This window comes from Medicago sativa, chromosome 7, assembly GCF_051527215.1.
Source record: "Medicago sativa cultivar Bolivia chromosome 7, Bolivia_mono, whole genome shotgun sequence".
Lineage (NCBI taxonomy): Eukaryota > Viridiplantae > Streptophyta > Magnoliopsida > Fabales > Fabaceae > Medicago > Medicago sativa.
This window is the reverse complement of record NC_140755.1, coordinates 10,012,125-10,028,336: the sequence shown is the minus strand read 5'-3', so window position 1 is coordinate 10,028,336 and position 16,212 is coordinate 10,012,125. Positions and strand designations below refer to the sequence as shown.

General features: G+C 36.7%; 1 protein-coding gene across 1 annotated transcript; it reads right to left on the bottom strand.

Moving 5' to 3' along the window:
- Positions 1 to 7,830: 7,830 nt before the first annotated feature.
- Positions 7,831 to 13,090, bottom strand: LOC146904107 (protein FAR1-RELATED SEQUENCE 5-like). Its single transcript, XM_085728230.1, has 3 exons — positions 13,028 to 13,090; positions 10,368 to 12,947; positions 7,831 to 7,974 (listed from the first exon to the last, which is right to left on the bottom strand). Exons 1-3 carry the CDS (start codon positions 13,088 to 13,090, stop codon positions 7,831 to 7,833), a joined length of 2,787 nt encoding a protein of 928 aa, XP_085584356.1.
- Between the last annotated feature and the right edge of the window lie 3,122 nt (positions 13,091 to 16,212).

Below are 16,212 nucleotides of genomic sequence, written 5' to 3'. Positions count from 1 at the left end.
TGCATCCAAACATAAATCATTTTGTTTAATCAATTCTACATAATTGTATCCAAACATAAATCAATTCTCTCAGAATCAATTCTGTCAGAATCAATTCTATCAGAATCAATTCTCTCAGAATCAATTATATTCAAAGCTGAACCAAACGGGCTAGACCACCTAAGAATTTCTCCTGTTGCATTAGTTTGTGTTGTGGAGAGATGGTGTGGAGTAGGGGTGGGAATAGGCCACGCCAGGCCAGGCTTTGATAGGCTTGAGCCTGGCCTACGAAAAAATTTACAGGCCTGAGCCTGGCCTATGGCCTATCATAGGCCGTTTTTCTGGGCCTGGCCTGGCCTATTTAAAAGCCTGGACTGGCCTGAAAGCCTACTTACAGGCCTACTTTATATTAAGGTCATCAAATAGTTCATTTAGCCTACTAAATAAGCTAAACAAGCCTTAAAGCCTACTTAAAAGCCTATTTAACTACAAGTAAATTTTAACTAGATTAAAGCCTACTTAAAAGCCTATAACAACAAAGCCTATTAAGGGACTAATAGATAGAGAAAAAGATATTTATATTTTTAATGTATGCAATTATTTTAATATAAAAAAACATTTTTTAATAAATAGTATTAAAAGGCCAGCCTATTAGGCTTAACAGGCTTTTCTGGAAGCCTAAGCCTGGCCTATTTAACTAAACATGCTTTTTAAAAAGCCTAAGCCTAGGCCTATCTACGAAACAGGCCAGGCCAAAACAGGCCAGGCCGTAGGCCCCTGTAGGCCGGCCTGGCCTATTCCCAACCCTAGTGTGGAGTGTTGGTGTGGACTTGTGTGCTGGTAAAACACACATAACCGAAGTGTAGACTAGTCCATTAACAACTAGCAATTAACAATTATTTGAAAGAAAAAAATATCTTAAATAACACGTTCAAAATATAAACATGTACACGCTCCGGTCACAAATATAAGCAAAAGTTCATGTTTTAGATACATTTAATAAATGATGTATGTTGTCTACAATAAAGACCACATACATCATTTATTTATTGAATCTAAAACATGAATTTTTGCTTATATTTGTGGCCGGAGGGTGTATTTTTTATTATATTTGTACATGCAATCACAACTCTAATTAAAATTAACCAACAATTTATTACTATTATTTTTTTTGTCAAAATCAACTATTGTAGCTATTCCAAACCTTTGCAATTCCAAAATGTTGTAACTATTGCAATACTTTCCAACTCTTCAAATTATTCGAGTCATTCCATATATCAATGCAACCGTTACAAAAGTTGCATCTCTTCAAATTATATGTACACATGTATAAATCCCAATTGTTGTTCTACATAATCATTTCCATTTTCGAACTTAATCCTTGCAAAACAAAATGAACAATCAACGCAATTTAGAAGAAGTGGCTTCACAATCCTCTGTTATTACCGATGTCAATGACGATAATAGGGTTAATATTGATAACCTCTTTGATCAGATTAAGGATATACTAGTTCAGAGTTTTGATGCTATCACTTCGGATGATGAAGACCTTTACTTGAATTTGACAAATCTTATAGAACAAGTTCGTGGCTTCAAAGATTTCTTCACTGATTTGGAATTGGGGTTCTTCCTTGCCACCGATTTCTTTTTAAGATGTTTGCGTCCTAACATTAACAATGATCTTGTAGCCCTTCAATTCCGTCAACATGAGTATGATGTCTCACAACAGAAACTCCAAATTATTCATGAACAACGTGTGGCCAAAGGTAAGGAAATTTCGGATCATGTAATTGATGAATCTTTTAACGATGATGTTATCAAAAACCTCGAGGAAGAACTTCGTATTCTCAAACACATGGAAGCAATTGGTCAACATGCAGACGATGATCAGGTTAACAATATCGAGGAAGCTCTTCGTACCGCATACCAGGAAAGAAAATGCAATCTCACAAGAAAGGAATCATTAACCAAGGATCTGATGGCTACGATTATGGAAGGTCATAATGAAAGATCCGAAATTGAATCTAACTGGCGTAGAGCATTGGAAGCATACAAAGGATCACATGGCATCAGAGAAGAGATGATCGAGGGATGGACAAACTTACAATTGTTCTGTTTTATGTAATTTAATAACCTTCAATTTAATATCTAATTTTTTACTTTCTAAGTTCGTTGAAGGTGTATTTGACTTAAAGTCTTTGCTTCGTTAATATAATCAATTGCATCACAAGTTTGCTTACTCCATGACAATTTCTTACTTAATTCTCTACATAATCCTCATTTTAATTGTATTTTTTATTCTTTGTCGGTATTTCCAACGATCTAACGATTTAGAAACTTTAACACGAATAATGTAAATTTCAGAATAACAAACTTTTAGGTTGTTTGCCATAAAATTTGTCACTAACTAAAACAATTGATTATTTCCATCAAACTCAATAAATCAATCAATTATTATTATTATTATTATTATTATTTTTATTTTTTTTTATTTTTTTTACCCAATGTACATTGAAACCACGTAAGCTCCATCCATGGTCATTGATAGGATTATACTGACCAAACAACAATTTCACGGTTCGATTAAAACTTGTATTCGCAAGTATATATCCAACAATAATTATAATTCAAAACAACCAAACAATTCGTTCAGAATTAATAATATATACACACACGAGAACCAACCACACACTGACGACTAGTAACGGTCATATATGCGGAGCTGCATCCAAGCGTTGGTCTGCATGCTAAGTCTTGCTAAAATCAATTAGACCCCAATAAACGTACGTCGAAATTAAATTTTCTACACACCGAATCCAAACACACACCACCTAAGCACACATACGTGGTACATTTGCGGGCACGATATATTACGGGTACGCAGATACACAATTTTAAATAAAAGAGTATATGATTCGGCTAAGAGACGTTAACGGTATTTTTATACTTAATCTTAAATGCGACTAAAATTAACGTTCTATTCGTTACGTATCAGTATATTTACCGTATCCACGTTCAACATTAATAATTTAATAATCCCTAATTTGAACCTAATTTGATTTAATTCACATCCTTATTGAGCACTGGACCTGCGCTTTGCTGATTTAGATTAGACTAATGACTTTTAAGCCATCATGTCATTGGCTTCTAATATAAAAAAATTAGTAAAGATCATGGGGTTAATTGGGCGATGGCCGTTGATCAAGGGATGGCGTTGAACACATCTCATCTACACCGTTCATTCCAACTGCACACATGCACTTCGAATGCCCCAAAAGTCTCAAATTGCAAGTATCAATTACACAGATGTGTTGCAAGTGCAATGATACAACCTTCTGCTGCATTAAATGCGACTATGACAGCCTAAACAAAACCACTCCCATAGATGCATTACAAGATGTAGGCATAGCTTTTTTTTTTCTATACCAGTCTTCCCATCTTCCTCAAGCACATACGCTACTATAAATACAACCAGGCACAGCACTCCTTCTCATCTCATCCAACATAACAAAACACAAAACACATAAAACATGCTTACACGCTTGCTCAACAACGGCCACGCTCACCCAGGCATGGACTATTTTGAGGCTGCCATGCTGGATGCAGGGTAAGTGAGAAACAAGTTACAAACACCATTTTTAGTATGTAATAAATAAATGATTCATTCACGAGGTTATGGTATTTAACTATTTATGACTCAATAACACTTTTTCCTCAATGATGATAACCTTAATCAGAGCCAAGTACGGACAAGATGAGGATAGCTTCTATGATGTAGGCGGACATGGTGTTACTCACTCTTTTCCCCAACAAGTGAGCAGTTTTCCTTTAATACCATAATCTTTTGCAATTTAATGTAGTAGCTGAGTAAATGCATCATAGATTTTCGTTTTGGTTTGTATTCTTGTTTGTATATTTTTATTTTTATTTTTGTATATTAATACATGCATGGGTACTTTATGTAAAAAAAAAAGGTTGATCCATACCCATGCAAGGAGGCCAGTGAGGCTGGATCTCACTCTGAATCAGGGTCAAGAGACAACACGCTCAAGCAAGTAGTATCTGAGCTCAAGGTTAAATCTGCATTTTTCTGATTACCATATATCATATATTTAACTGCTCGTAACCAACAATACTAATTAACGGATGATGACTTTTAGCTAACACGTTGTCTTGTCTCTTTTTAGTGTTTGTCGAAGCGCATAGGTGATATGGACTCAACAAACGCCAAGATGCTGGACGTGTTGATAGGGATGGTGAAGCTGAATATTCAACATCCCTCTAGTCAGGACCAGAGAGGCAGCCCACAGCCATCAAACCGTACTAAGAATGCTGCTTGTGGTGTAGGTGTGAAAGGTGGTGAACATGAGAAGGAGACTAGGACTAGCAGGGATGTTCCTGTACAGAATGGCTGCTCAGGTAGGTCAAACAATGCAAACCTTGTGGGAATCGATGCGGTTACTATATCAGATGATGACATAACAGAAGCCCGGGAAGTACGGTTTGATGTGCCTAAATGGACAAACAAGGTTAAGGCACCAATGGCTGCGTTTGATTGTGGGAGAGTGCTAGACGAAATGTCGTCTGAGAAAGCCTTCAATGCCAGCCTCAAGAGATCCGCTGATGAGGTAATGGTTATAACTTATAACCGTCTTCATAGCCAAAAATTTTTATACCAATTTTATACAAATGGTTCTCAATCATGACTATGCTATGCCAAATATTGCAGGTGTTCTTGGGTGAAGATAACATGGTGGCCAAAAGGCTTGCTTTCACGCCATCACCAACCACAAAGGCTTTCAAAATGCCCGAAGGCTCAACCCCAAAACCCAGTAGCATTGGAAAAAACAGACTGTCACCTAACCCTACCACCGGCACCAACGCGAATAGAACTCCAAATGCACGAAGGAACCCCATCCCGAAGCTAAACCGGTACTACAAGTTTAAATCCGACGATGCTAAGGTTCCGAAGGTAACTAACAATACATTTTTATATATAAAAAGACATGATATATTTTGATGCTAACCTTTGTTTTTTTGTTTGTTTTTGTTTGTTGCTTAAACTTAAACTTACAGTACGTTCCCTGCAAGTTTAGACCGACTCCTGGGATGTTTCTTAAACCTGCAGAGGCTCGTATGTGTGCATACATATTCAGGGGGGAGAATGTGAATCCGTATGTCAACTATAATGTTTATAAAATTTGCTGTTTTACAGTAGTTTTATATGTACAGTTGTGAGTCTGTATTATTTACTAACATATATCTTTAATTTCAATTATTAAAGCCACGAGAGTGTGTTTGCCATCGGTGATAATCTTGGATATGCAGACGAGTTTCAGTGTCTGATACCGGGAGGACATGTGGGCAGAACGGTGAGTTCCATTTTGAAAATCTTAATTTCTTGTGTCACAATTAAAGCAACTGAACATATCAGCCTGTTATAAAGTGTATGGATACTACTCCCTCCATTCCTTTTTATTTGATGTTTTAACTCTTAAGTTTTATTTCAAAATATTTGATGTTTTAGAATTGTTGGTATTGTTTGTCCAATTTTACCCTTGTCACAATTAATTACGTTATGACTTTTAATTTATCACAATTGTCAAAAATTGGAGAACTAATTACCAATTGTCCTTACCTAGGTAGTGCTCTCCCTAAGTCTCATTTCAACTACCAATGACACTATTTACAACTACCGGCTAAAAAGATAACATTGGCTAAAACCCAATGACAACCAAAAAATAAAATAGGGGTATTGTAGTCCAAATCTACAACTATTTTCATTCTTTAATGATTCCTTAATATGTGTGTAATCAGCTAAAACATCAAATAAAAAGGAATGGAGGGAGTATTTAATTTAGGTTATCCAATGTATTATGTATGTAACATCGGATTACAAGGATGATGGCCTTCAGGACCAATTAATTGGAATCAAATTAATGGAACTTTAAAGCAAATCAACATATATCCCTGTTTTAAAGTTGATCAGATACTCTTTAATTTTGCTTAATCAATGTATTATGTGTGTAACCTCGGATCACAAGGATGATGGCCTTCAGGACTAATTAATAGGAATCAAAATAATGGAACTTTAAATCAAGTCTACATAAAACCCTGTTTTAAAGTTGAAAGATACTCTTTAATTTTGCTTAAGCAATGTAATATGTGTATATGTAACATCAGATTATACGGATGATGGCCCTGCGCAACAATTGGTATCAAGTCAATGCAGCAAATGGATCTGAGCAGAGCATGTGGTGTTTACCACCATCATTTGCGGTAATTCAAAAACTACATAACTTGGTCTATATATATAACGATATAATGTGTCATGACTTTTAATTTTCATTGCATAAGGTTCATGTTAATTCTTTTTATCACCAGTTGGACGTAGCCCTTGAAATGGACACGGCTGAATTGGAATTCATTTACCAGCAGCACTGGTTGCATCCTTTTCAGACATTGAAAACTGTAAGACATACAACGCCTTTGATTACTCTTAGTCTACTCATGATATAATAAAAAAGAATACAATTATTAAAAGGAAGTGCAAAATAGTTGTAATAAGGTTGCTTGTTTGTTATTCAAAATTACCAATTCATGTGTTGTAGATCTATGTTCCTATCGAGGAGGCGTCTGGTCACTGGTATCTAATGGTGATAAGGCTCGAGGAGAGGTTGTTATACTACTTTGACTCCTACATACTTACAGAAAGAGAAGATGAACGCCACCAGATGATGAGGAAGATTGTAAGTTAAAAACATGGCTGCTTTCTAATTAGTCACTTGGTCATAGTTTAGACTGTGTTAATTCTGCCAACTATTTGTAGGCTGGAGCCATCTCGAAGCTGCTGTTGGGGGTATACGAGCATGAGGTAGGATTCTGTTTGTTACCAGACTTCGAGCAATGGACAATTAAGGAACCAAGGGGTATGCCAATTGTTGGCCATAGGTACTAACAGAGCAATTTGTAATCACCAGACCAAAATATTTACATCTGTTAACCATATGGTTGGAAATTATCAACATGTTACTGACATGTATCATTTTACTTTCACATTGATCCAGTTTAAATGCAGGAGTGTGGCTTTGCGAGTTTTTGAACATGCAGACAAACTTCGTCAACCAAGTGGTTGCAAGGGTAAACAAGCTTACCAACTGTAGCTGATTAGTTATGAATATGCTGATCATTTTTTTCGTAGCTAACTACAACTGTTGTGTTTACAGCAAGAAGATATGGACAAAGTTAGGATGAAGACTGCAATGCGGCTATTGATCGGGCCTCACAATGGACACAGGGTTGCACTGGAGGCTAATGCAAGAGAAAATTGGAACAAGTACATGGAGGCCAGATCTGCAAAGCCTTGGACCTGAAGGATTGGACCGGTCTGCTTGTTTTGCTGCTGTTTGTAACACAGTTTCTGATTGCGTGCTTGTTTACTAATATTCTTTTTGCATGTTGTGCCTGACTTGTTAGGCTCACATGGGATATTGCCGTTGAAAGGCTCATTAATCTGTTTTGTAATTATTAAAACTCTGTTGTGTGTGTAGTGTGTTCTATTCGGCACATCCATGTGCGGAATAGAAACCCACTACAATATCATCATTACGATAGCACTGTGTTTTGTAATTTCAGTAAGAAGCATCTTCCTAGTTTCAGTAACAAACATTGTGTGTATGTATCTATCTATCATGTTCAATGTGCATCGTTTCTATCATCCTTGCAAGTGCATTGACAAATGACAACATTGCACATGCTCTTACGGAGGTCATCTCATTATACAATGGACTTATGGACCAAGTATTCATAGGCTCATTCTTTTTAGATCACACAATATACAACAGGATCAAGTTATTTCCAAACAACATCCATCATAGCTTCAACTACATGATCCCATGGAGTCTGGTTACCAGCATACTCTTCATTTGAACTCACACTCTTCCCAACACGGAGAAGTACTATCCCCAACACCAACCATTTTCCTTCCTGGTCAGACTGAAAGATCAAATCAGGTTATGCGTCTTCATCTCAATCGTATCTCATTCATGCATGTCATCTACCAATTTTTTTTTTCCCTTCCGTTTGGCTTACTCACAATCCATTTTCCAGCTTTTTGTTTTCCAGCATATGTAATCTGCTATGTACAACGTTGTTAAGCCTAAGGACCAAAACAGGTTCTGTTTCAACTTCTTTATCGCTTGTTTCTCATGCAATTCATACTTTGATTACCTTTATTGTCTCACTTACAACTGATTTTCATGCACCTCGTTCTATTGTTGTTGGGTTTACATCATAATATCATCTCTTTGTTTTGTCTTGGAATTGAAATCAGTTTTATTGAGTAGATGATGTCTGACATTTATCTAGGTTGGTAATTAGGTTGCTTTGCTTTGTCCAATTATTGGGATTCATATGCTTGTTGGTAACTATCTGTTGCTTGATTGCTGAGTTGTTTGGTTGTTATGTCCTTTCTTTGATTTACGGTAAAAGAAAGTTGAACAAAGATGTATATTATAGATCAAAAAAGGTTCAACATAATTTGGTTGGAAATACACTGAACATCGTTTTATTAAATAAAACGGAAAATAGCATTGGTAGCATTGATAACCTTAACATGCTTACATAGATAGATAAACTTATACAAAACAGAACAGAAAATACACACTTACTAACAAACTTAAAACATCTATGACAAACATAAAAGGTCCATGACTACTTATCCATCCAACCAATTATGGTTGTCAAGGACGTTCGTAGTCCACTTCTTCGAGGAACCATTCCACTTCCACGTCAAGACGACAATTGATGCAAGTGTCGAATTCGTAGTCCTCATCTGAAATATAGCAAGTCATATATAACTTATGCATAATACGTTGGTAGAACTTCAATAAATATTACGATTCAAATAATTATAATATAGCAAGTCATATATAACTTATGCATAATCAATAAATATTAGTTTTCAAATATTTATAATTTAGTAAGTGAGAATAATACATTGTACTACTGCATGCAGGAATGGAATGCCTCTACATAAAAGGCGACAGAATACAAAAGGGTTGTTTCCACACCGTCTTCGTGCGGAATTAGGCAACCCATTGAACTTAATCTTATATGTTTATACTAATCAAACTCTTACAAATTTGACCGTGCTTATATTGTAATTTGCCTGGTAGCCATTTGACGAGATCGACCCATAATTTGTACAACGGAACTTATCTTTTTAAATGTCGGGTGGAACCAGGAAATGCTGCATCCACTGATAACCTTCAGTTGGAATGCAAGTGGTAAATTCTACGACTTGAAAGAAAAGTATCACGGTGAAAGTATTTTCTTTTTCAACCGACGAAGAATTTTCAACCGACGAAGAATTACTTAAATACGGTAGAATTATTCCGCGAGTAAAATTGGATACTCCAACTTATGTATATATGTACCATAACTTATTATTAATTATTGGCAGGTAATTGGTAAAGAAATAGGCAGTGCCATACGCTACTATATGCACGGCAGTATTTTTCTCTGTGGTCCGGGTGGGGAGGCAATCTATTGCGGTATCAAAAATTATTGGCCACTGCATATAACATCAGGACTGGAGTTAAATTGAAGTTTATCGTTGACAAAACAAAACAAAAATAAACAACGTGGCATTTGTTAATAGCATGTCATCTTGAGCAAGACGTCAACCTAGCCTATTCCCAATTGCATGCTTAAACGTAACAGAATTAATGTAACGGAATTAATGGTCGAGGTGGGTCATACTCCTGATATGAACCCTGATTCAAGTCTGACCACTCTTGCTTTGTTAACTAGGAAGTTTTTATTTTTATTTTAAGATGATGGCACTACTGATAGAAAATTTTGGTTGAATCTGTCAATGCGGTTCAAAATAAAAAACAAGACCCAGGAAGCCCATCAGATTGACCATTCATTAAGCAAACACAGCAGAAATGAAAATAAATATAACCACTCAAATCCGAATTCCATCGTAAGATACACGTCCCTCAGAAATACATTATAATAACATAAGTTACATAATAATAATTATAAAATGCCTCCAATAGTCTCTGAAATGTTACATCCCCGCAACCACTCGCCGACTGCAGAAAAAACGAACAGACGTATGCCAGATTAGTAACAAAACAGAAACACAACAACTATGACTGCACGAACACACAGGAAACAATTATAATATTATGTGATAGACAGCTGACGGACCTTACCCTGGCTACCTAGATTCACGCCAACGACTCTCCCGCTGATCCATTAATGCCTGCCCATCACCTACGTACAGAGATTAACCTTCTTAAGTTAATCAAATGCGCAATTCAAAATTTACCAACAATGTATTTGCAGTTTGACAATGTCATAGTAAATAATTCATTTACCGGCTGGCTATGAATGCCGTTGCGATACTCCTGATTCCGTGTTTCATGCACACCTGTCCACGTGGATTGGGAATGCCCGTTAAAATCACTGCGATCACCGGTATCCTCCTGTCCCAGTATCTCGTCTTCAGTACCCATGGGAGACATGACGTGACCATTCACATGGTTTACATTGTTTTGAGGACAACATCGTCTGTTATGACCGACCACACCGCATACACTGCAGGTCTGCGTGCGCCTACGACCACCAGGAGTCCCGCTGGGAATGGCACCGCACCCTTTTGTTCTCACACCATGGGGATCCAGAATGTCAGGGTCGGATGTGCCGGTCTCTGAAACTGGAGTCGGGTCATTTGTAGCTCGGTTTGTCCGTAATTTCAAACGACTTATTTCGCCACCCAACATGTCAATGACACGGTTGTACTCATCAGGATCTTCGTAGACCAGCTCAGCGACGAGTTTACACAGATGTACAATGCCAGAATATCTTGCGGCAGGCTGTGAATCCCAATACAAGGAACCACTTGCATATCTTTCACGGATCGAATCTTTCGCGAATTTTGACCACCTTGGTAAAACCAAACTGTCAGGAATATCGTCAAAGTCTAGACACATCAACACAGCAACAATATGATCACATGGCAACCCAAGTGACTCCATCCTCAAACAGGAGCACTTCAACTCAATTGGTTCTTCGCAGTATGCTACAGACCACTCACTACCACCACCACAGTATTTCATGACCTTGAAAATAGAGCCAGTAGACATTTCTTGAGAATCTGTTATTCTGAGGAGCATGGCTTTTTTCAGTACAGTGCGAAACATCATGAATATCTCCTTTGAAAATTTTTTCGATGCTGACTTCTCTATACCTCTCAAACTGGTCTGTAATACCGGAGAACCGTAATTTGATTCGAAATCTGACTGAATCTCCCTAAAACGGAAATAAGTTAGGCACCTGTGGAATTGTTGAACAAAATCAGTCATGTTAATACGTGAGTGCACAAACTGTCCCATGTGGCCGTGGAGTGCCTCGCATCGAGAAGTGCTTCTTAAACCAGCGAAAAAACTTCCTCTTATATGGGCAGTTGCCCACATTTGTCGTTTGTCGTACATTTCCTTGATCCAGCTGTTGTCTTGTAACCCAAACTTTTCAACCATTTCAGCCCACAGACTTTCAAATTTACTCACCTCAACGTCACTCAGCATGCATCTTTTCAGATAAGACATAAATTCAGGGATCCCAATGTTGGTCGATGCATTTCTTAGCAAATGCCACGCACACAGACGATGGTGGGCATTAGGGAATACCCTCTTAATTGCATTTTTCATTGCAAGATCGCCATCGGTTATCACTGACAACGGCTGCTTTCCATTCATCGCACTTAGCAATTGTTCCAGTAACCAGACATACGTCTCTTCAGTCTCGCTGATTACTATACCGGTGCCAAAGACAATTGTCTGATTATGGTGATTAACACCTGAAAAGATCACAAACGGGCAATTGTACTTGTTTTTCCGGTAAGTTGCATCAAAGGCAATAACATCTCCAAATATGTCATAGTTCATTCGACTTTCACCATCGCAAAAAAACAAACGCTCGAGCCTTCTCTCCGTGTCAGTTGAATGTGTCACAAACATAAGTGGATCTTTAGCTTTGAGACCTCGAAGATATTTCACTGCATCAGATGCATCTGTGTAAAACTGATTGCGTTGCCTACCGATCTGGTTATACAGGTCGTTTTTAACAAAGCCAACCTTTTGAAATCCACCAGCTATGTTAGCCATCGTTCCATACACCTGATATGGTCTTACCCCTACTCTCATGTTGCGTCCAATTTCTTGTATATCACATTCACTAATCTTTCTATAAGCTGGAAGTAACCCAACCAAAGTACCATTCAACTCATGATTGTGGTCAACCACAAATACAGTGACATACCAACGCTTAGACAAAATGTTCACATGCACTCTTAATTTTGCCATACACCCACACCTTGTCGCATTTTTTGACTCGCGCTTTCTTTCCTCAACTGTTAATCCACTGTTATTTCTAAAACCTTCGCATGAACATAGAAAAGTTTGTTGAACCACGTCTCCAAACCGATTCCTTATCACTTGCCCTTTGCGAACAGAGAATCCATAATTTCGGGCAAACCAAGTGTAAAACATGTAAGCTACATCCAACTCAGCAAACTCATACCTTGCTATATCAGGTGCAGAAAAGTTGCGCATGTCTATCTTCATTATGTCAACCATATCTTTTATAACAATCACTTCAGTTTGAGAATCATCGTCACTAACGTGCACACCATCGTTGTCCAGGTCATGTAAAATTTCCTCTCCGTCTGAACTTCCACGTCCAACTCCACCAGCATAGTCATCTGAACTTCCAAGCCCAACACCTCCATCATTGTCTGGGTCATGTATAATTTCGTCTCCATCCGAACTTCCAAGCCCGGCCCCTCCATCATTGTCTGGGTCATGTAGAATTTCCTCTCCAGCTGAACTTCCAAGCACAACTCCGTCACTTGATCCCACAGCGGATATGCTGTCACCATCACTTCCTTCACTTTGAGCCTGTAATGGCAAGTCCTTTTTAGAGCAAAATACAAAATTAGCTTAAATCAATTCTACATTAAACAGGTAGATGCACTTACAGCTGGATTCCCCATACCAATATTCAAGGACAAATTAAGTTCAGTGTCAGATCTGGCTTCCATGTCTTAAAGTTAAACCTAAAATTACAACATAAATATAAACCGACTTAGTCATGTGGATAAACAGATCAATAACAAAATCTTAAAAATAAAAAATAAAAAATGTTGAAGCAAACGATCAGGCTTTAACAAATTTTTTTTGAAGATAAGGTAAATTTATTTGACATTATCAGCTATCTAAATCATGTGATTCAACTGATTCATATCAAAATATAAATAAAAAATTAATAAAAAAATAAATAAATAATGTTGAAGCAAAAGATCAAGCTTTAACATGATTTTCTGAAGAAATAAGATAAGGTAAAATATATTTGACATTATCAACTATCTAGTTCATGTGATTCAACAGATTCATAACAAAATCATAAAAAAACAAATTAAATAAATTGATGAGGTAGAAGATTCGACATTATTTGTCTAAGAACAATATCAACTTACCTTAGATCTCCTTCAATGGCGGCAGATAATTTTCCAATGCACACAGGTTTGCACTCAGATTCTTTTTCGAACAAACTAATATAGAAGAAGGGTTTCTATATTTGTTTTATTTCTATTTCTATTTCAAATTTATTTAAACACTTAACACCTTAAATAAATACTACCTCCGTCCCTAATTATAGGAACCTTTTGAGAATTTTTTTTGTCTCTTTTTATAAGACCCATTTGCTATTTCCAAATATATTAATTATTTCTTTACCAACATACCCCTATTTATTTTATATCTTTTTCTTTAATCAACATTAAATACTACATTGAAAACATACACTAATCCTCTCTCTTAAAGGACAAATTTGTAAAAACAATAGTAATTACAAACAAATTTATTACCACTTTCAATTTTCTTAATTCCCGTTATTTTTCCAAAAGGGTCATATAATTAGGGACGGAGGTAGTAGTTGTCTTACTTGGGTGACATTAATGTCACCGTGCCATTGCATCTGGGCCACACATTGTCATTGCCATTGCATCTGGGCCACACAACACATCAAATGTCACCCAATGTGTAGTCCAGATTTAATGTCACCGTGACATTAATGTCACACAAGTATTTCCCGTCTTGATAGGGGGGGGGGATTTCGTAAATAATAAAACTAGAGTGGAATATTTTTAATTAACTTAGGTGGGTAAAAAGTATAAATAGCAAAAGTAATATAAAACTATTAAAACTGGTGGTGACCTGCAATTGCAGGTTTTTTTGGCTCGCGCACCGTGAGAGACGTGAAACGGCCGCGCACGCTAGAAGCCGCCTTAAACTGCTACCAAGCCTAAGTTACGATTTAATTTCATGTATTTTGCTTAGTGTGTACATCCTAAGCCGCCTTGGTTTGTTTAAATTTAATTAAAAAATTAGTTATTTAATTAATGATATCAAAGAAAAATGTAAAATAAAATTTGACACATAAAATATATTATAGATTACATTAATTTGACCTTCCAAAACACTACATATCAAAAGACGAAATTGATATATAACAACAAATCAATTTATTTCAGAAACATTAGTATTGTTAGGACATTTTTTCTTGTTGTGTCCCTCATTCCGGCATATACTACATCTCTTTGGGTGTCTACTACTTTCCCTTTGATCCATTTCAGTATGAATTCGACAGACTGTGGACGATCTTTTCGATCCCTCCGCATGATTGGATTGTGGCACAATTCAATTCCATTATATTCTGGCCAGTAGGATTGAAGAGGAACTGGTTGAAACTCCTCTTGATAAACATTGTAAACATATTGTAATGTGTAGCAGAGAGACACATACATCATGAAGTTATGGTGAATTTTTGCCCAAGTGGCTATAACATGCGAGCAAGGATAATGTAATGCCTGAAATTCACCACAATATCACACCATTGTTTGTCAAGGTCTGCCATGAATGTGCCTGTTGGTCGGCCGCTTGGTGGATGAATCAACTCCTGAACACTAAAAATATGTTGCCCACAATTGTGAATGTAGACTTGATGAGTGTTTGATATTGTTCGTTCTTTGGCAAGATTATCCATGACTTTATCTGAGTAAATTTTACCGGATGCCATCATTGCTTGGGCCTTACTCCCTCTCTTTACGAAAAGTTCAGTAGACCTGTAATAGGTTGCCCGAACAATTGGATTGGTTGGAAGATTACGCACCCCTTTTAGTACATTGTTCATGCAGTCGAAAATGTTAGTTGTCATGTGCCCCCAACGTCTCCCTTCATCATGTGCTTGTAACCATTGTTTCTTTGGAATATCATCGACCCACTTCACAGCATCATCAGACCAATCCCTTATTTGATTCCGGTATTGTGTGATGCTTGGTTGAGTCATTGAGTGTCCTGAAAGCACAAAAATTAACATTGCTTATGACTTCATAAAATAATTTATATACGCGCGACTGTATATAAGAAAAATGCTAACCCATATTGGTTACTTTTTTTTTCTTCATCTTTGTGTTCTTGAAAGTCCTCATGACTTCATAAAATAATTTATATACGCGCGACTGTATATAAGAAAAATGCTAACCCATATTGGTTACTTTTTTTTTCTTCATCTTTGTGTTCTTGAAAGTCCTCATGAAGTTTTGCCAATTACTATTTAGACGCCTAACAACACTTTTTGATTGACTCGTGTCTATCTGAAATTCAGGCACAGATCGGGTTGGGGTGTGACAAACAATCGGCAAGCGTTGGAGGAAGAAAAACCATGCATCAGATGAAGTTTATTTATATTTTTAATATCAAACAAATCAATAAAATAGAACAATGAAGAAAAAAATAATATTAAAGAAAAAACAATGAAGTTTGTGATATTCCATTCCCAAAGCAAACACACGTGTCTTCCAATTTGGAGAAAATGATGTCAAGTCAAAAAAAAAGAATGGTAGCAATTCTTACATGGTCACAGACCCAAATCAAATTTATTTGGTCACACACACACAAGTGTAATAAATTTAAAGAAAAATTATTTAGTCACATCATTCAAATTCATTCTCTTTTATTTTTTCTTCATTTATGTGTGTGTGTCCAAATGAAATTAATTTAGGGTTGTGTCCAAGTTAGAATTTCTCTATCTCAAAAGGGTGGTAGTTTGGTGATTAATTTTTAATACAGTGCTACAGTTGAAAAATCTCCTGTCACGTTCATA